The sequence below is a fragment of the Primulina eburnea genome, chromosome 2, assembly GCF_022965805.1.
Source record: "Primulina eburnea isolate SZY01 chromosome 2, ASM2296580v1, whole genome shotgun sequence".
Lineage (NCBI taxonomy): Eukaryota > Viridiplantae > Streptophyta > Magnoliopsida > Lamiales > Gesneriaceae > Primulina > Primulina eburnea.
Genome location: NC_133102.1, coordinates 43,015,475 through 43,041,028, shown reverse-complemented (window position 1 = coordinate 43,041,028; position 25,554 = coordinate 43,015,475). Strand labels below are relative to the sequence as shown.

At 36.3% G+C, this 25,554-nt stretch overlaps 3 protein-coding genes and 1 pseudogene across 4 annotated transcripts; all 4 read left to right on the top strand.

Moving 5' to 3' along the window:
- The first annotated feature begins 514 nt into the window (after positions 1-514).
- Positions 515-3,981, top strand: LOC140823383 (FT-interacting protein 1-like). The gene has a single exon (XM_073184683.1). It carries the CDS (start codon positions 707-709, stop codon positions 3,803-3,805), a length of 3,099 nt encoding a protein of 1,032 aa, XP_073040784.1. The 5' UTR covers positions 515-706; the 3' UTR covers positions 3,806-3,981.
- A 175-nt stretch (positions 3,982-4,156) lies between these two features.
- LOC140823382 (small ribosomal subunit protein cS22-like) lies at positions 4,157-6,335 on the top strand (annotated as a pseudogene).
- Positions 6,336-7,923: 1,588 nt separating this feature from the next.
- On the top strand, positions 7,924-13,135 carry LOC140823381 (sister chromatid cohesion 1 protein 3-like). 2 transcript variants are annotated; one of them, XM_073184682.1, is made up of 14 exons: positions 7,924-8,259; positions 9,052-9,310; positions 9,387-9,433; positions 9,551-9,600; positions 9,696-9,730; positions 9,836-10,182; positions 10,260-10,377; positions 10,457-10,593; positions 10,681-11,120; positions 11,753-11,792; positions 11,863-11,944; positions 12,071-12,218; positions 12,617-12,748; positions 12,857-13,135. In XM_073184682.1, exons 1-13 carry the CDS (start codon positions 8,136-8,138, stop codon positions 12,719-12,721), a joined length of 1,932 nt encoding a protein of 643 aa, XP_073040783.1. In that variant the 5' UTR covers positions 7,924-8,135; the 3' UTR covers positions 12,722-12,748; positions 12,857-13,135. The 2 variants fall into 2 exon arrangements, with proteins under 2 accessions (XP_073040783.1, XP_073040782.1); XM_073184681.1 differs by having other exon boundaries at positions 7,925-8,259; positions 9,696-9,760.
- An 11,380-nt stretch (positions 13,136-24,515) lies between these two features.
- On the top strand, positions 24,516-25,272 carry LOC140824744 (uncharacterized). The gene has a single exon (XM_073186291.1). It carries the CDS (start codon positions 24,633-24,635, stop codon positions 25,056-25,058), a length of 426 nt encoding a protein of 141 aa, XP_073042392.1. The 5' UTR covers positions 24,516-24,632; the 3' UTR covers positions 25,059-25,272.
- The last annotated feature ends 282 nt before the right edge of the window (positions 25,273-25,554 follow it).

The following is a 25,554-nucleotide window of genomic DNA, read 5'->3' as shown; positions in this document are numbered from 1 at the left end:
ACTTTGCTACTTGACAATATAGTATTTGCCAGTATAATCACATGAAAATTCGATCGGAATGTACTGAAGAACAAGAAAGGCATCATTAAACTTGATAGTCACTTTTGCTTTTACATGCATGGCTACTCTCATTCCCTATTGCTTTTCCCATATAAAAAGGTAGCTGCATTCAGAAGAACAGAATGTCCTCAAAAAAGCAACAAAATCCCCATTACTTCTTTAGTATATATGCTTCATGCTGACTAACTGGATATAGAAACAAGAGAAGGTAAAACATGATCGAAAATCGATTTCAGGGATCGATGATGGCAGATCGAAAAGTAGTGAAACGAGCAATAATTCAGCAAGATTAGGAATTGCATATATGTGGATAATTATTTAAACTTTAAAAAATTGAAGGCAGATTTACAAACAGTGTTCCAAAAATTTCGAGACTGCATCAATAAACCCAAAGCATTACTTTTTTGGCGTGTCACATGGATTCATGACTCTTTTTATAACTTTGGCATTGAGTATTATACCTTCCTCCAATTTTGTCTTGGAGCTAAGCTTATTCAGCAAAAAAAATTCTTTCCTTACTTGTCAAGAAGACATATTTGTTCTTTGGGCTAATGCTTTTTTTAACATGAATTGCTTTTGCTTGCTAATTGAGTTAAGTAGTTAACGGTTTCTTGAAGGAGCCTGTTACTTGTATCAGATAAAGAGGATGAAATTAGTGGTAGAAGTTATAGATGCACATGATCTTATTCCAAAAGATGGAGCAGGATCATCAAGTCCATACGTAGAAGTTGATTTTGAAAATCAAACTAGCCGAACCAAAACGATCCCAAAAAACCTCCACCCCATTTGGAATCAGAGAATTTTCTTTGATTTTGATAAAACGAAAAGCTACCATCACAAATTTATTGAAGTTTCTGTGTATAATGAGAAAAGACCAGTTCCAGGCAGAAATTTTCTTGGAAGAGTCAGAATCCGTTGCTTAAATATTGTTAGGCAAGGAGAGGAAGTTTACCAAAGTTTCAAGTTGGAAAACAAGTCTTTTCTTTCATCTGTCAATGGTGAAATTGGCCTCAAAATTTATACCTTACCCATTTCAGAGACCACAAACCTTATAAATACCTGCCCTTGTCTTCCTCGTCCTTCAAGCCCGGCTTCCAACGATTTTTCTGTATCAGAAAAAACAGAAACCCGCAGCTCTTCACTTGACTTAACTGAGCTTACCATCGAGCATACGGCTACTGAGGTCAGCAGCAATGTTTTAACAGAGGAACCTAAGAAATTTATCAAAGAGAGCACTGATATTAGACAAGAAACTACTGATTGGATTCAAAAGCATCAAGTTATGCAGCAGCCAGCCTTCTCATTGCGGAAAAGATCACCGAAAGAAGGCGAATCAACCATGCATCATCATCAAGTTAATCAACAAGCTCACCATCTTGGTCATGACGAAGATGAGTATGAGGTGAAAGAAGCAAATCCCAATCTTGGTGAGCGTTGGACGGTTGGCGGATCATATGGTGGAAGAGGGTGGATGAGTGGTGAAAGAATGACAAACACATTTGATCTTGTTGAGCAGATGTTTTATCTTTATGTTAGAGTAGTCAAGGCCAAAGATCTTCCAGCTAGCTCCATTACAGCTAGTTGTGACCCTTACGTGGAAGTGAAACTTGGTAACTATAAAGGAAGAACAAAACATTTCGAAAAGAAGATGAATCCTGAATGGAACCAAGTATTTTCTTTCTCTAAGGAGCGGATCCAGTCATCGAATTTGGAGGTTTTTGTGAAGGATAAAGAGATGGTGGGAAGAGATGATTATCTTGGAAGGGTGGTTTTCGATTTGAATGAGATCCCAACAAGGGTTCCACCTGATAGCCCTCTCGCTCCTCAGTGGTATAGACTTGAGGACCGGCGTGGAGAAGGGAAAGTGAGGGGAGAAATCATGGTTGCTGTTTGGATGGGGACTCAAGCTGATGAAGCATTTACAGAATCTTGGCATGCTGATGCTGCTTCTGTTCATGGAGAGGGAGTTTTCAACATTAGGTCCAAGGTATACGTCTCTCCAAAACTATGGTACTTAAGAGTGAAGGTAATTGAAGCTCAGGATGTCGTTCCAAACGACAGGAGTCGTCTCCCAGAGGTCTTCGTGAAAGTCCAGGTTGGTAGTCAAGTGCTCAAAACAGTTATATGCCCAGCTCGTACGGCGAATCCTATGTGGAACGAAGATTTAGTTTTTGTAGCTGCTGAGCCATTTGAAGAGCAGCTTCTTCTGACCGTGGAGGATCAGGTACACTCCTCGAAAGACGATGTGTTGGGAAGAATAAGTCTCCCTCTCAGCACGGTTGAGAAGAGACTGGATCACCGACCTGTGCATTCTCGTTGGTTCAACCTTGAAAAGTACGGGTTTGGTTCGATAGAAGCTGATAGGAGGAATGAACTTAAATTTTCAAGCAGAATACACTTAATGATGTGCCTTGAAGGTGGATATCATGTACTGGATGAATCATCGATGTGCATAAGCGATCAACGGCCAACAGCAAAACAGCTTTGGAAGCCTCCTGTTGGGATACTTGAAGTAGGAATATTAAATGCACAAGGGCTTCTCCCAATGAAGATGAAGGATGGTAGGGGAAGCACAGATGCCTATTGTGTAGCCAAATATGGGCAAAAATGGGTTCGAACAAGGACCATTCTCAGCAATTTCAGCCCAAAATGGAACGAGCAATACACATGGGAAGTCTACGATCCATGCACGGTCATAACATTGGGAGTCTTTGACAATTGCCACTTAGGAACCGAGAAGCCTGGTGCATCTGGTGCAGCACGCGACTCACGAATCGGGAAGGTTCGTATAAGATTATCCACCCTTGAAGCTCACCGTACCTACACAAGTTCCTACCCCCTTCTTGTTTTACACCCTACAGGGGTCAAGAAAATGGGTGAACTCCAACTAGCAGTTAGATTCACCAGCCTCTCCTTATCCCACATGATATACATTTACGGCCACCCTTTACTCCCAAAAATGCATTACCTGCATCCCTTCACCGTAAAACAAGTTGAAAATTTGAGATACCAAGCCATGAATATCGTAGCCACGAGGCTTAGTCGTGCTGAACCACCTCTCAGAAAAGAAGTAGTCGAGTACATGCTAGATGTCGATTCCCACATGTGGAGTATGAGACGAAGCAAAGCAAATTTCTTTCGAGTCATGGCACTTCTATCCGGTATCATGTCCACAAACCATTGGTTTGGCGATGTTTGCCAATGGAAGAACCCCATCACCTCAGTCCTAGTCCATGTTCTGTTTCTGATACTGATCTGGTATCCTGAGTTGATACTTCCAACAATCTTTTTATACATGTTCCTCATAGGGATATGGAACTACAGGTACCGACCAAAGCATCCGCCCCATATGGATACGAAACTTTCATGGGCTGAAGCAGCCTATCCAGATGAACTGGATGAAGAGTTTGACACATTCCCTACTTCTAGACCACAAGACGCAGTTCGAATGAGGTACGATAGGCTAAGAAGTGTCGCGGGCAGGATTCAGACGGTGGTGGGAGACATTGCAACACAAGGGGAGAGATTCCAGTCTCTTTTAAGCTGGAGGGATCCAAGAGCCACAAGTCTATTCATAGTGTTCTGTCTTTGTGCAGCTGTTGTTCTCTATGTGACTCCATTTCGAGTCGTGAGCCTCGTTTCAGGGTTGTACGTACTCCGGCACCCAAGGTTTCGGAGCAAGCTACCGTCCGTCCCTGGTAATTTCTTCAAGAGACTGGCTGCTCAGACTGATAGCATGCTGTGATGCACCTTTGACAAAATTTATTTCATAATTTATCACGTCCTTTCAAGTTTGGTTTAGTAAACAGAATAATGCGTTCTTCAAGTTTGTTTGGCCTCATTGTACTATCAATAAATTATAAATCGAACAATGTGATATTTCTGTATTGTTACATCAATCCAGCAGAAATACTCATTTATCTTACTTGCTTTGCTCAATCTTTCTAATAGGAGACTGTTTTATAAATCATCCATAGATGTCATATCTAATATTATCACTTTGTCAAATTCTTGAAATAAAATATTTCTTTATATTTCGAATTTATAAAATCTATAGAATAAATAAATGTTGATTTTATGTAACAAATCAAAATGTTTTGTAATTTTTGATAAGTTTTCATCGATGGATAAAGCTGTGAATGTGCACTTTTCTGAAACCCAAATCGAGCAAGGAATGGCCGCCACTGTTGCATCGTCTTCATCTGTACTATCTTCGACTTTCCTGCAAAACCCCACGAAAACCCTTCAAATCCCGTCTCCCAAAGCTCAGTTTCCAGCTTCCCAGAAGGCTGTGTGCTGTTGTCGCCCAAGTTTCTACGGCGGAGCCGTCGTCTGAGGCTGCCAGAAGATTGTACGTCGGCAACATCCCGCGTAATGCGACCACTGATGAGCTCCGCAAAATTGTTGAAGAGCATGGTGCTGTTGAGTAGGCTGAGGTAAATTTTTTTGTCTTTCCACTGGATGTTGAATCAATTTTCGTTGTTTGTACTTGTATTCGAGGAATGGGTGGTTTTGCGGCTTTCGGGCTAAAGTTGTGCTTTTCACCCTGAATTGAGTTGTATGTGGACTCAAGAATTCGCATGGGGCTCGCCTTTCTTCATCAGAGGAGCCGACTTTTGGAGTAAGTTTAGGAGCTGGAGGCTCGTGTAGTCTTCTTCATAATGATTACTTTGAACAAGATTGAATTGAGCTTAGTCATACTAACTGCATCAAACTCTTGAATTGTTCAGCAGGTGAAGGTGGATATTTAGTCTTCATTTAATGATCCAAACCACAAGATGTCGATAATCTATTTTCTTTGTAGTTTTAGGACTAGTGAAGGACCTTAGGGAGAATGTAGTTATTGCATATATATTGAGTATTGAGTAAAGCTCGAGTGGCCCTTTTTTGGACTGTATTAATATATGCTATTCATTCACTCATTTCGGTTGGCATTAGTGCCAATTTAAGTTGGGGTGGCAAAATAAGTATGAAACTCATTTTTGGCATCATTGAATTGAAGTTTAGCAATGATGTTTAGAGTATTATATTGACAGAAAGTCATCAGACTCTCCTCTACATGTTTCTAGAGCCTTTGATTTGTGCTTCCATATAATTTTTATGCATGTTTGACAGCATTTGATGCTAATGGAAAATAGTAGACAAAAGAAGGGTAAATTTTGGAAATTATATTCCAGTAGGATATAAACATCACCGAGTTGCACAATTTGGGTGAGCTTATCAAGAAGCACAATTTGAAATAGATATGTTTGAACACAAAGTGGGAAGTTTTCAGTATTTACCATTCTACATTCTGGTCCAAATAACATAACATTTGCAATGCTGTGTTTGTAGGTCATGTATGATGAGTACTCGGGAAGGAGCCGAAGATTTGCATTTGTAACTATGAAGTCGGCCGAGGATGCAAATGCTACTGTTGAAAAGATTCACGAGACAGTAAGATTATCTGTTTTAAAAGTTTTATGAGCATGCATTGAACAATAGTTATCGATTTGGTGTATGACCTTTGCTCAAATTTGTTCCACTCTCTTTTTCCTTAGGAAATTGGAGGACGGACAATCAAAGTTAACATAAGAGAAAAACCGTTGGCATCCTCAGATGCATCTTTTCTTCAAGTGGAAGATTCCAAATTCATTGACAGTCCCTACAAAGTTTATGTGGGCAATCTTGCAAAGAGTGTAACTACAGAAACACTGAAAGACTTTTTCTTAGAAAAGGGGAAAGTTCTCAGTGCAAAGGTATCCATATTTCCGAGGACCACAAAATCCAGTGGATATGGCTTTGTTACCTTCTCTTCAGAGGAGGATGTGGAAACTGCCATATTTGTCCGAAATAATGCGGTGGGTGGTAGATTAATTTCTAGGATGAGCTTATGGCATTCCAGTTATTCGCACACGTGACACGCTAACAAAAATCATGTTGCAGTTTGATAATTTTAAATCTTAGCTAGTTGTGCATCCTCACTCCATTTTAATGTCCTATATTCAATGGAATACTCAATTACATCTTTGAAATTCTTCTACTCTCTCTTATATCCTATGTTGTTTGCAGGTTCTCGAGGGACAGAAGGTTCGGGTTAATAAAGCATAGGATTTCCCGCGGATAGAAGCATTTTGTATCTGAAATTGCATTCGATTATGCTATAGAGATTTAGATATTTAAATTGAAAGAATCAAGAGTGAAGGATAGAGTTTGATAATCATCAGACGGTAAAATTTTATGTGTTTTTGGAAGCTGTACTTTCCTGGATATCTCATCAATAGTTTCTCAAATTAAAATCTTTGAAAGTATATATTTTGTCATAAAAAAATTTGTGATACGATCTCTGGAGTTAATTCTGTGAGACAGATTTTCTGAAAAGAGTGGGTCTCATGTGAGACCGTCTCACGGATATTAATCTGTGAGACGGGTCAACCTTACCCATATTCACAATAAAAAGTAATACTCTTGACATAAAAAGTAATATTTTTTCATGGATGAGCCAAATAAGAGATCTGTCTCACAAATACGATCCGTGAGACCGTCTCACACAAGTTTTTGCCTTTTGAAAAAATATTACTTTTTACGCAAAAAAATATTACTCATTATTGTAAAAATGGACAGAGTAAAAATCCATAAGCTTGTTTCATGACTAAAGTTATGAGATACCGTGTCATCAGAGAACTACTAATATTTTGTGATCATATCGGTTGACAATGAGAGTTGGATTTGAATGGTTGAGGTTGGTGCAAAATAAAATTCAAGTTTTATATTTTCAAATTTGAGTGGGTCTCATATGAGACCGTCGTACGGATCATAATCTATGAGACGGGTCAATCCTACCCATATTCACAATAAAAAGTAATACTTTTAGTATAAAAAGTAATATTTTTTCATAGGTGACCCAAATAAGAGATCCGTCTCACAAATACGATCCGTGAGACCGTCTCACATAAGTTTTTGCCTTCAAATTTAGTATTAAAATAGCATATTATATTTAAACAAAATTATTCATTTGAAATAATTATGTTCTCGTTGACTCTCTCTCAAATAAATCCGTCGAAAAGGCAAGTTAGGTGAAGATGAGATTAAATTAAAAATCTTATAAATATTTAGTCGATGTTAGGGTTTTTTTAATATGTCATATAATTGTGAAAAAGAACTCTTAATAATTGTATGTTTTTTGAGAATTTATTTATCTAATTTTGTATTTATCTATGTATATATGATTCTACATATTTTTTATTTTAAATAATTTGTATTATTATATAAACTAAAAAGTATTTCTCAAAATTTTTTATGACATTAGAAACACATAAAAAACACATAACTGCTACTTTTTTTTTTATGTGTATTGAGTAAATCAACAACCAATTCAGTGATGTTAAAAACTTGTGTGAGACGGTCTTAAGAGTCGTATTTTGTTAGACGGATCTCTTATTTGGGTCATCTATGAAAAATTATTATTTTTTATGCTAAGAGTATTACTTTTTATTGTGAATATCGGTAGGATTGACCCGTCTCACAGATAAAAATTCGTGAAACCTTCTCACAAGATATTTACTCTTCAATAATATGTAGATAATATTAGTTTGATAAACGACTTATAATTTTTTTCATTTTTACTCCAATTAATTTGATTATATTTTTTTAAAAAATATATAATATATGTCTTTTTAAAATTATGATAATTTTTTTATAAAATCATTTCACAGATCAATTTTATGTATATATTTTTAATTTAATTTAAATTATAAAAAAATATTAGTTTTCGATCCGATATTTATGAAATAAAATAAAAGAAAGCATTCGTGACAAACAAAAATTACCTAAATACCCAAATCAGCAGTCCTATTTTGTAATGAACAATTTCGGAATATTTTACCCATTTCGCGCCTCTTCCCCTTTCCCGCCCCACCCTTGTAAAACCCTGCAATTTGCACGCACATTCACTCAATACACACACAAGCACCACCGATATACATATATGCACAGCGTGTGTATATATATATATATATCTATATATATATATATATATGTTTAGATACATACATCATTATCTCGTACGAAATCGAAGGCGTTAGCCGGAAAAGACTATGTTTTTCTCGCATACATTCTTGGCCAGGAAGGGGCCGTTGGGCACGGTTTGGTGCGCCGCCCATTTGCAGCACAAGCTCAAGAAATCTCATTATACCTCCACTGATATTCCATCTACTGTTGGTCCGTCCCTATCTCTACATTTTCTCCATTTATTTATGGTCGATTAACAATCATCATTTGTGGGTTTTGATTGAAATCTATCAGACTTTGATAAGAACGCTGACTTTTATTTATTTTGGATTTAATATCCGCTGCACTGGCTTTCTCGAAAGATTTAGCATTTTTTATTGAACTGAACGAAGATTAATGAGATGATCGATTTTTAGTTCAATGGGCTTCGGAATCTTCTATAAGGTGACAAAGATTCGATGTTTTAGTTTCATTTTGCTAATCCTGAACTCCAATGGTTTCTAGAATTTGATGTTTTCTATTATTTACTTTATTATTATTTTTTGTGGTAAGATTAGAATATTCTTTTAAAGATTACATTTTGGTTGGTTTAAAGTTCTTATACTTACAAGTGTAGCATCAAGATTATATTTTTCCATGCATGTATATATTTCGGTATCATGACATTATTTACTTTTTAATTTTCTTGTCGGTCGGAAGCTCCAAGTAGATTTTGATTTGGTATCCCCCTTTGTCTAGATAGAATGTATTTTGTTTGTTCGTCACTATCGTGACCGAGTCAGATGCATTCTTATTATTTCAAGTTTCCTTGTAGTTGATCCTTGGTGCATAGTCTTTTAAGAGCATATTTGGTTGTTCAGTCTGCAGTTAATTACGTATGTGCAAGAAGGGATGCTTGGTCTTAATAGATCCTCCATATGTCCATTCCCTTCTGTTCGAATTGTATTAGTTGATAGTGTTGATATTTGTTGACGATTCAAGTGTTTGGTGCTTGTTTTACAGAACGGATCATGTGTCCCGAGGTGCCGTTAGCGCTAAGAATGTCAGGACATCTTTTGCTCGGGGTCGTACGGATATATTCAAAGCAAGTTGACTATTTCTACGACCATTGTAATGATGTAAGGATTACAATAAATAGGGTCTTTACATATGTCAATGTCAATCTGCCAGAAGATGCCAATCATGCTCCATATCATTCTGTCACTTTACCGCAAACTTTTGATCTCGATGCTTTGGATGTAGATGATTTTCGTAAAGACTGGTATGTTTTGATGAAACTTCTTACATCGTCCTATATTAGAAAAATATGCTGATAAATTCAGGAATTTGTTTTTTAGGGGCCAAGATTCACATGTTAAGAGCCAGGATGATATAACGTTGATGGGTATTGATATTTAAATGACTGATTACTTGATGATTAGGAGTTTCACGTCTTCTCATTTGTTATCCTTTTTCCTCCTATTAGTACTGAGAGTGAGCCTCTTGAATTTTTATCCAACAGATCAAGTTCCAACTGGGAAAGATCCTTACATTGTCATTTCGTTTAACGAGGTGCCAACAATTTTGTGCAGCCTTTAGTTGGTGAATTGTTGCATTTAAATGATATATAAAATATTAATTCCATTACAACAATGATGTTCTTGTAGGATGACCTCCGAGATTCTTCATCCACACAAGAAAGGTTAGCATCAGAGGCTGTGCCTATGAAGGAGTAAGAATAATACAAATTATCAAAATTTAACAATTCATTACTTTCTAGTTATGAATCTCTTCAATATTCTTGCAGTGTTCCTCCTCCTGTTCAAATGGATACAGATGCTGGTTATGTAGATCGGTCCCCACAAAGTCCAATAGGTGTTAATGAAATAACTATAGGAAATAGTAGCCCACAAGATCTGCCTAGCATTGAAATTATGCGTAATGCGAAACATCACGGTTTTCATTTCAATGATTCTCCCATTCTGCCTGATCGTGCTGATCCAGACAGATACCTCGAGGAACAAATCCTGAAAGATAAACAAACCTATACTCCTGTTAAAGAAGATGCAGTATTTCCAGACGGGCATTCTCTTTCATCTCATAGGCATGAAGAAGAACATTCATTTGAGCACTTGGATACTTTGATAACTTTTGGTGGGTGCAAGTCTACGATCATAAAAAAATAGATATATGTTACCCATGTCAATGACATCTGATCCATTGGTTTGCAGTCCACCGGACACCTGAGATAAAAATCCAAGAAACTCCAGCTGTTGCACAACCAAAAGTTCAAAGGAGAAGAAGAAAGAGAAAGCAGTTTTTTGACGAGTCTACTGTATTCAGTAACCAGTATGGTTTCTTAAAAGTAATTTGTTTTAGACTCATTTTATATATGTTCCTTTGTAAAAATTTCGAAACGGTGATATAGGGACATGAAGAATGCATTAAGCGATACAACTGGTATTCGCCGGGTGAAGAAAAACTGTCCTTGTTCTTTGCTTGACATTTGGAAAGTAAACAACCGATTAAAGAAGGATGACGTCTTTTTTGAGCCCTTAATATCTGGTCAGTAGCATTTTTCTTAAATATATTTAATAGATCTGTTAGCTTTGGAAATTATTTTCATTTGAGACAGCTTACTTGAATTTGCAGGATCTTGTGCTGCTATTCAGGATATCTATAAAGAAGACTTTATTACTTCTAAACCTCATTTAATTATCACAGAAAAAGAACACCAAGAGACAAATGTTTCTCAATCTATGCACGGCAATGATGATAATATAGAAATTGAACATCTTCGTTATAATGAGTGTGCATCACCGGAAGGATGTATGCCTTTGTTCTCCAACATCACGCTGCCTTCAACTGAGAGAAGCCGGAGAGGCCAGCTCACTCCCAAAAACTCCAACCATAAATTCCAATCAGAACGTCTGGAAACTACAGAAGGATTTGGAAGGCTAGACACAGGGATAAGATTATCTTCTGGACTTCATGATTCAGAAATGAGAACCCCTGAAACATTCTTCGGGGATGGGCTTCATCATGAGCATACAACACTTTTCGATATTCCAGAGCTGTTCAATTCTGCAGGAGTACACCACCCATAACTCTTACAATATTTGCTTTGGACTTTGAACTTGCTTTTCGTGGACTTGGCTGTGCTTTCCTTTTTGTAGTTAGTGAAGCTCTCTCTTTGTTTGACATGATTTTGGTTTTGTGAACTTTTGACTGTATTGTGGGATAAAAAGGTGTGTTGCAGAAAATGCTAAAACGCCAGAAATACAGGAATCGCCGATTTCGGTTGTTCGCTGGTATCATCATCTAGATATTATCAAGCTAGGATTACAGTAGTTAGACTATGTTCCTTTTTTGTTATGTAACGGTGTTTTAAGACGTACTTAACTTTCTCTTGAACTACGATCGTGCTACATAATCACCTCTTTTTCACCTCGCCATATGAATACTGCACTTGTATCTTTGAAAAATATGGAAACTCTTTGTGCATGTTTACATTTGGTTTTGCCCACTTTAACGAGTTTGGATGAATGAGATTACGTCCTTCTGTTGTTCGCCTGTACGTGTCTGCTTTTGGAGTTAAACGTGCTTTTTCTTAATCTTCTTTTTTTTTTATCGAGACCATTCACTAAAATTTTTATTTTGTTAGTGATTTGATAGGATGCACTTCATGGACACTCCATCTAACGTGCTACTTTTTTTCCTGCAGGAACTTGGTTTTCTGGAACAAGATGATAATTCTCCAGCTGGTATTTTTTCAAACAAAAAGTTATTTTATGCTCTTGATTATCAAAATAATACTTACCTGTGGCTCGATAGGATCCCAAGGAACGCTGGATTTCGGTTTGTCCTCAATAAATCAGGGAACCCCTGAATTGCGAGCAATGTCTGCACGAACAAGGTGCATTATTTACCTCCCTAAATCCCTTAAGATTTAACTGAGCCCCCAAACTAAGTCCAGTAGCATTGCATGGATTTATCTGCAATGGAGCTTTTAAATGTTGAAATTTGTGGGATATGCATGCAGGGCTGTGGCTCAATATTTGAAGAGGCAGTCATTTGCAACCCCTTTTTCAGACAAATCAGGTGAATCATCATCTGGAGATCTCAGTATGAACAAGATTTTGGAAGGTAAACCAAGAAAGATATGTGCTCGAATGTTTTCTGAGACTTTGGTAAGTTCTATAAATCCATGCACTATATACCTGTAATGGGTTTTGACTTGAAACTGAATGCCATACAAAACTAATATCTAGGGAGTCAGGTCTCATTGTTCTGATTACATATAATTTATATCGGCGTTGACAAATATACCTGCCTCAGCTTTCCTGTGAAACTATGTTTTGATTATATTAAAGGCTAACAATTCTCACTTGCTACTTCCATTTCTTCACTTTACGATATGTATCAGATTTGATGTGTACATCATGTCTTGTTGGTTACGGTTTAGTTTCAATGAAGTCAATATTGTTTGGATGTACTATGCTTTGAACTCGACCCATTTCCCTCAAGTTCAACAACGTTCCCTATAAATTTTGGTTCTTAACTCAGCTGTCCATGAATTTATTCCCAGGTTTTGAAGAATTATGGACTTATAGATTTGCATCAAGAAGAGGCTTATAATGATATCACTCTGAAGATTACTCCTCAACTCTCAAAAGGTCAATTCTCGGGCTGAAAAATCCATGGTAGTAAGTGTAAATAGGTAAGTGACTCTTGTTTTGGTTTACTATATCTCGAATTTACTTGAGTCAAATAAACTGACCTGTTTTCATTGATCTTTCTGATGATCATCGTATCGTATACAACACAGCTAAATTTGTCTACTCTCCGGATTCCTATGATTCAGAAAGACATCAGTAGTTTCAGAATCAACACTCAAGTTAAAGCTTGTTCAATTTTGGGGAATCTGTGTCTATTTTTTTGCAAGATTATTGAGTTCTAACTTAGAAACTTTGTTATGTGTTTATTCCTGCTAGCCTTTTTAGTAATGTAGACTGGGAACTGGGAAGTATTATCTTCGCACCGTTTTGTTCTGTTCTCAATTTGTAATTTTTGTTATCTATAGCAGATATCGGAAGAAAATATCAAAATTTGAACCAATGACCTCTTCAAATAAAAATTTGATGAAATAGGTTTTTGTCCGACGAAATTTTTATATTTTCCGTTTATTGGTTTAATAATATCTGCTTGCTAGAGTTGGTCATGTCTTAATTTACACGGTTTACATTCTTGACTAAAATAGGTTATACAAGCAACTTATACTTACATTTTTTTTTCTTACCGTTCTCCAATTTGTTTGTTCGAATATTCAAATGGACCTGAAGTCCTTGGATTTAATACATAACAAGCACGAGAACGATTCCTAGACTATTCTCCACATCAAATTTCAGTGATCTAACTGTTCGTCCTATGTTGTCTCGTCCCGCGAATAAATCGGTTGGGAAGTACTAACCCGCCAGAAATAAAAAAATATATATCAATTTTTTTAACAATAATATATAAATTATTATAAATAATTTATTTCTCAAAATTCTTCAACTATGACATATATGAACTATTATAAATAATATAAATATTTTAAAACGTTATAAACAATATCTTTCAAAATTTTCATCAAATATGATTAATAATTATAAATCATTCAAAACTCATCGATCATTCGTAAAAAATTTCAAAACACAATAACCTTATACAGAAGCGGATCCACTGTAAATTTTTTTTAAAAAAATTATTACTATATAAGATATATTTTATTATTTAGTATATATATTATTTGACCATAAAAAAATAGAGTATCTACAATTAGTTTAATGGTTATAGACTTTCAAGGTTTACACATGTGGTCCGCGTTCCATTTTCTGTAAAAAAATTTCGAAAAACTAAATAACGGGTCTTTACAAAGGGTACAAATGGTCAAATTCCCAACTTAAAACTTTCATAGTTGGTGGTGAGCCGGTTCTCCCAAACATATAATCCTGGATCCGCCACTGACCTTATATAAATCAATGAAAAAATATAATAACTGCCAATAATATAATAACTGCCCCAGCCGTGGCCAAATGGATTGTGTTCACTTTCAAACGAGCCACTAAATTAGTAATTCAACCCGTCTATTTTTTTTATGGCGTGATTGCTTGATGAGCTTGACTCATTTCGACGGCTCTACCAAAAATACAACTAGAAAAACTATTTGCACATTAGAAGAGGATACGAGTATTCTTATCTTTTTGAAGCTCAAGATAAATCAAAGTTTGACGATGAAAGAATGTGATGACCCGGTTAAAGCAGTCAACCACCACCCCGGCCCAGGGCGACATCTACGTGTGCTGGCAATGCCGATATTTCCTCCACGAACAATGCTACCGCGCGACGCGCTCGATCAAGCACCTGTCTCACCCGAACCATCCCTTGAATTTGGTTCCAGTTCCTACTTATCAGTCTAACACATATTTTGCAACTTTTGCAGTCTTGCTGGTAAAGGATTCTCGTATTCTTGCTCAGAGTGTGACTTCGATCTCCATGCTAGTTGCGCTTCGATGCCGAACAATTCGTCAGCGCCTCAGAATCCAGTCTATCCCCCGATTCAAAGTAGCCGACCTTTTCCCCCTTATCCTCCTCATCCTTAATCGAACAAAAATCCAGAGGGGCGATTCCGGGTGATTTTTTTTGGGTTAATTAGGATTCATACCCTTTATAAAAGAACTTGGGTTCTAGTACATGGAAAGAGAAAATTTCTTTTTAAATGCCAAGAATATCCTCATTTCCTATTTTAAATTTAATTGATCCCGCGCTCCCGAAAATGGTATCAGAGCCATAGGTTGATTTATTTCAAACACAAATTTTATTATTACTAGTGACTAATTGTATGAGAAGGAGAATTTTGAAAAAATTATGAATCCGAACTTCGGTTCAAAGAAAATAATTTACAAGGAATATTCCAATATTTTGGAATATAAACAAGTATATCTAACTATTGTTAGATATCAGAAACAGAAAGGGAAGATACTGCACCCTCAGGTAAAATATCAGGTAAACTTATGATTCAAAATAATAAGTTTCTGGAGATAGTTCCAGATTCCTCTAAGCTCTCTTTAGATCTTAGAGAAATTCAGAAGACTGTCCAAAATTATGGCAATATGCTATATTTTGTACCACAACGAGTTGAGAAAATCCTTGAAACCCAAGAAGAAATTATTGGAATATTAAAGGATATTCAAACAAGAATTCAGAAACTAGAACAACAACCAAATTCTAGTAGAAGAACTTCAGGAGGTTGGTTACCACCATCTTTTGGTACTGAACCTTTGTTATATCAACAAGGGAAGGCCATAGTGGTGTCAAAACCTTTGACTGAAGAAGAAAAGATGATCAATCTAATCAAGTCTGTCTCAGAAAAGAAATTCATCTGATGACAACTTTAGAAAGGATTGGTTTAGAGGATCTACAAGAACTTGCGGAATCTTTCGCAAATCTCAAAGTAGTAGATCTAAAGATGAACACAGCAGTAGGTGAAACACCACCTGCTATAACCTGGTCATCTTCTCAAGAACCACCAAGGGAAAGCTTGGGATCTCGAAATATAAATATGAGAGAATCTCAATCTGATTTCCATACTGGTGGAGGATCACACCCAGCAGGGACAAGGGCAAGGAGAAATCAAATTCCTTTGCACCAAACACCCTATGGGAAAACTGTTTTAGATCCTATACATCCCTACGGGGTTATGCTTAACCTTGATGTATTAGACTTCAAAAACAGAGAAGATCTCATAGATGATTGGACATCTGCTATGAGAATTGCAGCAGGAACACTCGATCTCAACAAAGAAGGATTCATTAAAATTTTGGAAATGAGTCTTATGGGATCAGTGAAAATTGCTTGGGACATGACTTCATTAGACATGAAAGAGTCAGTCCTAGCTGGTGAATCTCTTAGTGAGATCGGTGGAAAAATGGCTACCCTATTTAAAGCACATTTTATAGGGGTAGTCTATTTCAACAGTCAAGATACAGAGAAGAAGAAGAAATACACTCAAGCTCTGTATAGTCTTGAATTGCATGATATCTGTTTGGTGGATTAATACATTATGTTATTCACTAAATATAGATGGAATTCAGGAGTCGAAGAAGATATAGCTATGCAGCTTTTCTTCGCAAAAATGCCAAGCCCTTGGAGAGAAATGCTTATAAGGGAATACGTACCTAGTAATCTAGATACGTTGGCAAGAAGAGCATCTTTCCTTAAAGGAAAATTGGCAGAATGGTGTCATATGGCAGCATTACAAAAGAATTACAAACGGCTAAGGGGTATCAACAAAAGAACTCCTTTGTGTTGTAAGGAAAATGATCTTCCAACAATTATTGGAAGTAAACCACAGAAGCATAAAAGGAACAGTTTTAGGACTCATCCTTATGCACGAAGTGGAAGAAGTTCTTGGAAACCAAGAACGGTATGATCTAGACAAAAAGCCAGATCTTATAAATCTGGACAAAGAAGTGGACCATCAAGAAGTAGGATATCATCCCAAGCATCGAGTTCATCTCGAAGCACAGGAAGAACACCTACAAAGAAAACTTTCAGAAGAGCTCATACTCGGGCTAATGAAAATTTCAAAGATTGTAATTGCTGGACATGTGGAGCAAGAGGTCATATCTCGACCAACTGTCCAGAAAACGAAAAAAGAGGTATTAAATGCTTCGATCCTACTCCAGATATTGAAGAAACAGTTTATTACCAAGATCTTATTCAAGTATACCGATTTGAGGACATTGCCTCAGATGAAAGTATATATGAAGAAGAAGAAGTCTTAAGTCAGGAAGAATCTGATGGAACAGAATCGGAATCTGACTGAAGACGAGGTGTTTCGACACGAAACACATGAAGATCTGTCTGGGTTTTTCAGCCAGACAACAACATCTCATAACCTGGTTCAAAGAATCATGAGAGAAAATCCAAGTCTACAGAGATATCAAGGTTTCTCTGCAGGACAGGTAGAAAAGTTCTTAGGAAGTCTTGGCCTAAGAAACAGAAAGCATCATCTAATCTATAAAGTTTCTAGAAGAGAAATGGCAATCTCGATGGAACTGACATGAAATAGAATGGAGATGCAGTTAATTCCTTCCGAAGAAATTAAGGAGGAATTACAAAAACTCAAGATAGAAGTAGCAAGGACTATGTCCTAGATTCATATCGGAGCAATCCAGATTATGATAAAGGCTACCTTCAAAGAAGGGATAGATTCACCAATTGATATTGCTATATGCGATAAAATAATGGGGAATCTACAAGATTCAGTGCTGGGAACAATCTCAGGAAATCTCTGTGCAGGAAAGATTGTAGAAGTAATCTATCCAAGGATAGCCTACAACCTGGCAGTTCGAGATTTCAGCCGAGCCTTGACATTGCATCAGAACTTCAAGGAAAAAAGGCTGATGAAAGAAGGTAATAGGCCATATTCTATTACCTATCAAATTTCATATGCTCTATCTAATACACATCATTCTGAATTGTTTATTAGAAATGAATTTATTGAAATCCCTGAAATATTTGGAAAAGTTGCTCAGGCAGTTTATCCAGAACGAGTAGAGTTTCTGTTAATACAGGAAACAGATATCCAAATACAAGACAAACCGATTCTACAAAGGAATCAAAGTCTTAGACTGGAATTAAGAAGACTATCTTTTCAGGGAGATAGAATAACAAGTTACAGGTGGGGAAAAATGCCTGTCTTAGAAACCCAACAGGAGCCAAAAAGTTTTTCTACAATAGGAAAACTTAGATGCCCAGAATGTTGGAAGGAAGTAGAAATAGTATTTGATATTACAAAACAAAGGAATCAATTTCCTTGTAATTCAATATACTATTTAGAACAACCGATGATAGGAACTTACCAAGGACTGATTAATATCGGAGAATTGAAGGTTCACATTCAAGGAATTCCAGGGAAAGAATCAGATCGACTGATTCTTGGACTAGAGTTTCTCGAGGAACACAAACATTGGAAACGACTAGAGTATGGAATGGAGTTTATTGCAGAAGACAAAATGTGGAAAATCTAATGACCACAAGTCCATTCTCCATATACATTCCAGTAGGGATGTTATATGAACAATATAAGGCAGAATACTTTGCTGCTTATATTGATTCAGGGGCTCGAATCTGCAGAGCAAAACGAGGAGTTTTTCCAAATAATTTGGAGGAAGAATTACCAAAGATTGCTGGAAGAGATTTTCCAGAAGAATCTTAATCTTATATAAAGGGATTAGATGACTGAAATTATGATTGGCGGTGCCGGACAAACACCTTGGTATAAGGTAAAGACACCACCAATTTATTTTCATGATACAGGAACTGACATTTTGTTAGGAAATAATTTCTTACAAATGTTCAAATCCTATACTCAAGAAAATGAAACTAGAAGACTAGTGTTTACAACTCCTTGTATTCACAAAATCATAGTCCAGAGACTACGAGAGGCATTTTACAGAAAACTGCCAATCCAGTTTCGCAGCAAGCGTGGTGATTCAGGAAAACTTCTGAACCCAAAAATGAAGGATTCAAGAAGGTTTGGAGAAACAATGCTCCATTTGAGAGCAGATAAAGAACTCCAACCAGATGATATAGAATGCCTTAAGATAACTCTACATACAAATGAAATAGAGTTTGAAGCTAAGGTATCTTCGAAGATGTCAAGAAGAGGATCAAAGAAAATTATAATGAAGATCCTTTAGCATGGTGGGACAGAAATCAACTCAGGGCTTGCCTTAAGATCAAGGAAGGCAAAGAGTATGAATTTGTCCGTTGCAAACCCATCCCAATGAACATCATTGATCAAAGGGATATGCAGATTATAATCAAGGAACATTTGGACCTTGGTTTGATCAAAGCAGGTATGTCACCATATAGTAGTCCAGGTTTTCTGGTAAGAAATCATGGTGAGATTAAACGAGGTAAACCCAGATTAGTTATTAATTATCAAGAAACTAATAAGATTCTGGAGTTCGATGGATATTTTATACCAAGCAGAGAACATCTAATCAGTTGCATACGCAATGCAAAGATATTCTCTAAATTCTATTGTAAGTCCGGATTTTATCAGATTCGGATGGAGGAAGGAAGCAAGAAATTCACAGCTTTCTCCACACCTCAAGGACATTATATTTGGGAAGTATTACCAATGAGATTGGCTAATTCACCCCAGATATTTCAAAGAAAGATGGATAATCTTTTCAAAGACTATTTTAAGTTTATGTTTGTTTATATTGATGATGTTTTAATAGCATCTAATGATATGAATGAACATGTCAAGCATTTAGAGATTTTCTCTAATGTTTGCAAGAAAGAAAGACTGATTTTATCTGAAAAGAAAGCAGTCATTGCTACAAGAAAGATTGAATTCCTTGGAATTGAAATCGATGAGTCAGGAATAATTCTGCAAGACCACATAGTCGAAAAGGTGCAGAATTTTCCAGAAAGTCTCAAAGACGAAAAACAACTTCAAAGTTTTTTAGGAGTTGTTAATTTTGCTGGGATGTTTATCAAAAACCTAGCAAAACACAGGAAGGTGTTCAGTCCATTGTTGAAAAAAGATGCTAGATTTATATGGACAGACGAACACACAAAAGGACTTATCCATTTAAAGGAGGTTTGCAAAAATCTTCCGAAAATGGCTATTCCTCAAGATAAAGTTGATCTGGTATTATATACCGATGCCAGTGATTATTGGTGGGCAGCAGTTCTTACTAAGCTCACCCCAGATGGAGAACAACCATGCAGATATTGTAGTGGGTTATTTTCAGATGCAGAAGCCATCAGATGTCATATCAACGAAAAAGAATTTTATGCAGTAAAAAGGGCTTTTGAAAAATGGTCATTATTTTTACTGGCAAAGAAATTTACTTTGAAAGTTGATAATACACAAGTGAAAGCTTTTTTAAGGAATATAATTGAGTCTAAACCTGAGAAGGCTAGATTATTACGATGGCAAACACTATGTCAGAATTATATTTTTGATATTGTGATAATTAAATCTCATGAAAATATTCTTGCATATTTTTTAACAAGAGATGGACAGCATTGACATAGATGCTATTATCAAGATTCAGAGGCATTTGAGGGAACACCTTGAAATGCTTCAAACCGAGTTCAACAAGTTAGCTGTAAACACAGAAGTTGCGGGAAGGCTACAACAAGCTGATAAGAGAATTGTCTCTGATCGAATTACAGGGTGTTTACAGGCATATACTCAGCTATGGTCTGTAATGCAAAGACCTATCCTCCAAGGCATTGAGAAACCACTGGTTTCTCAAATAGAGAGTTTTCGAGTATAGGACTCTATACCTGTAGCGGGGGATTCAAATACCCCTTGCACAAGTGTTAATTCGGGATCATCACCAGATGAGTCGGCTGAAACAAAAATTGAGACTCCTGATCCTTATCTTGAGTCCTCAAGCCAACACTTCACCTCGGGGATTGAAGAGAGAGAGATCAACCTTAGGCCTCGTATTGACAAAGGCAAAGCTAAGGTTGGTACTAATGAAAGTGTAATTTCTCCATTTCAGGTTTATCAGCAGAATTGGGAGAAATTGAAAACACGTATTGGCATTAACCTAGCTACAAACAGGGTTGATGTTTCAGGAAAATATCAAGGGTATGGATGAAACCAAATTCATATCCGAAAGAGGTTAAAGCATGGTATGAATTCGGTGCTCTTGCCTCAGTTTATACTACATCACCCAGCTTTCCGGAAATCTCAGGTCTACCAAAGTGGATCCAGGAAGCTGTACATGAAACTTGGGCGAATAATGATTATTTTTTCAGAGGAGATGTTCTGGAGCTATACTTCTTTATTTCAGCACCAGAACCAGCCGGAAAGGGATCTAATGAAGCCTTTCATTTCATCAAGCTAAGGAGGCCGGATACAAATGTCCAAAAATTTATCAAGGACCCTCCAACAGAAGAAACACCCCTGGTTGCTTCAATTACTGAAGAGGATATTTCTACCAGAAGAGCTTGGGGTTTATGGGTCTGTCTCACTGAGATGGATAAAGTCAAGTTTTCGTTCAAATTTTATAATCATTCAGTGAATGGATCATTCATGTTAAATACCATGACAGGAAAAACAACAAGTTTTGCAGAAGATTTATTCGAGAAAAAGAGAAATCTTTTGTGGAACAGCAAGCTGCCGGCCAGTAAAGAAACTCGTCGGAAATTCTGTAACATGGCACATGTGGGAAGATGGTCTGAAAACATCTGTCCAGAATGTCAAAACCAGAAAGAACCGGAATTCGATAAAGGATTCAAGCCGAGATCTGATCGGAAACACTTTACCGATACAAGTACAAGTGGGGATGAACCACATTCACGTTTTCCTCGAGGAAACCGAAAGCCAAAGATTCCTCGACAAAGTTAAAAGGAACATGTGAGCATACCACCAAGAAAAGCAGGACCACTACCATGTGAGTGAAAAGGACAGGACCACCAATAATCGGTGGGAAAAGACACAAGAACCACTAATAAATGAGTGGTAAAAGACAAAGGAACATTGGATGCTTTATTTAAAAAAGAAATCCAATAAAGATGACAAGAAAAACTGGACCTAAACCTTACACTATAAATAAAGGGAAATGGAACCAGTTAAACATGCCAGAATCAAAACTTAAAAATGTACCGTGTATATCTGAAAGTTTTGAAAAGAAGAATCAATTACAAGAGAAAACAGACGGATGCACTCAAATGGCTAGTCCAACGTTTCCGAGAAAAAGGAGACGAAATTACCGCAGATATCTTGTATACTCATCGTCAATGGTATCTCAAGGAGATAAAAGAAGATGAGAAGTTAATTTCTAGATTAATAATCTAGAAAAAGACAGGTCATGAAGGGACCACTCAACCACTATATGGTCCCCAAGCATGTTGTAAAGGCTTATGAAGATTTGAAGTCCGAGTTTCAAATCCGAAGAAGCCTTCTATAAATAAAGAAGCAGAAGGAAGATGAAGGCATCGATCAACCTCTTCATTTTTCTTCCAAATCATTTGTAATAATTTTCTTTCAAGTTTATGTGTGTAGTAAGTTCAGCTACTGTGAGTAGCTAAATAAGTTTCTCCTCCTCTACAGGAGGTTACTATGTATTAATAAATGTTCTGTGTTTGAATAAAGAGATCTTTTGCTCTTAGCCCCTCTCATGTATTATTTTCAAAATTTATCTTATATTGTACACCTTAAGGTAGGAAACGAATTAAGGTTGTGCCAAGTGCTGCTGAAGGAATCTACGACAATAACCATCGGTTGCGATCACGTGGTTGGGCTGTGAGGAGCAGTCTGTAAAATACGGTGGATATAACTCGGTGGTACTCCGGTCAAAGAGGTATAAGATTTAATTTATTTTACGGAAGCATGATGGACCATTATTTAAAAAGAAAATCAATTATTTGAAAAATAAAGTTGAAGGGTATTTTGGGAAACTAGGTACTAAAACCAAAATTGAAAAGATTGATGTTCGGAATCATAAGTTGCCCTTTTTTTTTCTTGATCAAATGAATTTATATATGAATGAAGCTCTCCCTAGTACAATTTGGCGTCGATACATCGTCATCATTGTTATTATTATTCTTCTAGACTTATCGATCATAGTACTTCGGGCTGATTTAGCTTTTAAATCAAAATTATTATATATAGTAGGTATCTTATGAGAAGGTCTTATTGATTTTGTATCCGATTTATATTTGTAATGAAAAGTATATTTTTTTAATAAAAAAATTATTAATATTTTAATGGGTGGAATCAAATATGAGATTTGTGTCATAAAATTGATATATGAGACGATCTCGTAGAAGTTTTTATACAATTACGAGGGCAAACAAATCACACTTTACAACTGTTGGATTATTTAGATTACATAACATAATAAGATATTTCATCATTACAACAAATTTAACTGCCCCGTAAATAGATTGGGCTGGTTTTTTCATATACAAAAGGTAGTCGTGGGCTGGGCTGGTAAAGGCCTACTAATTTTGTACCCAATACAAATAGCCGACATCTTTGAGCCCATTCTTGTAGTCAACGTAGTAAATCCCGAACCGGATCTTGTAAGAAAGAAACCTCTGACCCTTGCTGCAAATTACAAATGAGACGATGATGTTAAGTTTGGCTTCAACCAATATTGTTTTCCTTTTATATTTCGTTTTTCATGTTTAATAATCTAGAGTTGATCGATCATTTTCGTCCCTATTGTTCGGTTGAGCCATGCCGAAGATTTCTCTCGTTTACGAGATAATTTATCATTAAAAACTAATGGCGGATGGACCACGAAAAGTTTTGATTCCAAAACAATAGTGATATGATATAACACAAGGGCTTTAGCTTACATAAAAATTCATGTGAGACGGTCCCACGAATCAATTTTGTGAAACAAATATTCTATATTGGTCACTTACGAAAATGTATTATTTTTTATTTTAAATATTGACATGATTGATCCGTCTCACGAATAAAGATCCGTAAAACCGTCTCATGAAAGACTTACTCTCTAGCTTATTGATTTTCCTATAAATGAGTTTAATTTATATATGAAACTAACAAGAAATGGGGCGATTTTATAAGGAAAAAAAAGGGTTTTAATTAGATTATTAAATTTTTATATGAGTTTTACAAGCTATGAGTATATAAAAAATGGAGGATTTTCATTTTTTTATATGGGGATTTTAGCATTTTTTTTTCTTCGAAGGGGCTTTAAGGAGAAATAACATAAGGGTTGATTTGAAATAAATATGAGGTTTTTTCGTACAACATACCGGGTCTCCTATTGGTACGCCATTTGTTTCAGCTGCAAAATATCAAGAAACAACAAAATATATGAAATATTAAGAATTTTATAAGTTAATGAAATTAAATTAAATTCAGGAGTGACTAATAAATGGGATTGGTAGTATATACTTATATTCCTCTTAAATTATTCCTAATTTTTATTTTTACATCTTCTATCACAAAATGTATTTGTTGGGAAAAAAATCCAATAATAAATAACAATGAAAAAACAAATATCAAATGAGTACGTCTTTTATGAGATTATGTCACTTATCTATATATGTAAAAGACAGATCGACTCACTCCATAACTGAATTTAAAAGAAATATTTTCGATAGAAAAAATAATATTCTTCATAAGAGTAGGTCTCTTATGAGATGGTATCACGAATTTTTATCTGTGACACAGGTCAACACTACCGATATTCACAATAAAAAGTAATACTCTTACATAAAAAATAATATTTTTCATGAATGACCTAAATAAGATATTCGTCTCACAAAAACGACGTGTGACATCTCTTCAAATAAATTTTTGTCTTTTCATAAATCTGATTAAGTTGAAATTTATATCTCAGTATTAAACTGTGAAACGCTTGTTTGTGTGGTATCAAAGATAAAAGCTGTCTTCCATTATCTCTATATATATATATATATATATCGTAGGAATGGAATAAATAGTTAATCCGGGGAATTATTCTCTGCCAACGATTTTTCAATTTAAGACTAAAATTTTGTCGGTGAGATATCTGCCCAAATCTTCTTTTCGAGTTCTTGCGATGGGTGTCATCATAATCGACGGTTCCACGGTCATCTCCTTCGTCAACGACGAGCCCCATTTCCACAAGAGCATGGACGAGGCCTTCGCGTCCCTTGACCTCAACAGCGACGGAGTTCTGTCCAGGTCGGAGCTCCGCCACGGCTTCGAGTCGCTGCGGCTGCTCGAGACCCACTTCGGGATGGACGTGACCACCACGCCGGAGGAGCTGACGAAGCTGTACGACTCTATTTTCGAGAAATTCGACTTGGATAAGAATGGGACGGTGGATCGGAAGGAGTTCGGGGATGAGATGAAGAGCATACTGCTGGCTATCGCCGATGGGTTGGGCTCGAACCCTATTCAAATGCTGGTGGACGATGATGGAGAGGGGAAGAATTTCCTCAAACAGGCTGCGGATCTCGAAGCTTCGAAGATCTCTGGTTGATCCCATGGCTCCAAGGTGGATTAATTCCAGTAACGTTTTCTTGAATTTTGATTATCTGAACTAATAAAAGTGTTGTCAAGTTGTTGTTTCTAGCAAATTTCATGGGGGTTTTTTTTTTTTTTGTATCATGGGAGAAAAATAATAAAAAACGTATCGAATTTTGTAATAATGCAAGTAATTTAGCAAAAATAAATTTGATGTGTGGTGAATTAAATTCTTGAGCATGTTTGGTGGAATCTCTCGATTTTCTTGGTCAGCTAGTGATATCGTGCCTTTGGGAACAGTTTTGGTGCATAGCCAGTGGCGGACCTGTGAATCCTGATTGTGAATCCTGATTTTATTCGGGTTAGAACTTTAAATTATAAAATTTTTTAATATTTTAAATTATCTATCCGGACTAAAATCAAATTTATCCAAAGAAAATAACCGAGACTCAACCTTAGAGAATTAAGTTGCGTCGTCGTGGTAAAATATATATAAAAATTTAATATAAATG

Excerpts from the sequence above, each read along its gene's own strand:
- LOC140823381 (XM_073184681.1), top strand. The coding sequence starts at position 8,136 with ATGTTTTTCTCGCATACATTCTTGGCCAGGAAGGGGCCGTTGGGCACG. Across the intron at positions 8,260-9,051 it reads TGATATTCCATCTACTGTTG|AACGGATCATGTGTCCCGAG; the intron begins GTCCGTCCCTAT and ends CTTGTTTTACAG. Across the intron at positions 10,183-10,259 it reads GGATACTTTGATAACTTTTG|TCCACCGGACACCTGAGATA; the intron begins GTGGGTGCAAGT and ends ATTGGTTTGCAG.
- LOC140824744 (XM_073186291.1), top strand. The coding sequence starts at position 24,633 with ATGGGTGTCATCATAATCGACGGTTCCACGGTCATCTCCTTCGTCAAC.
- LOC140823383 (XM_073184683.1), top strand. The coding sequence starts at position 707 with ATGAAATTAGTGGTAGAAGTTATAGATGCACATGATCTTATTCCAAAA.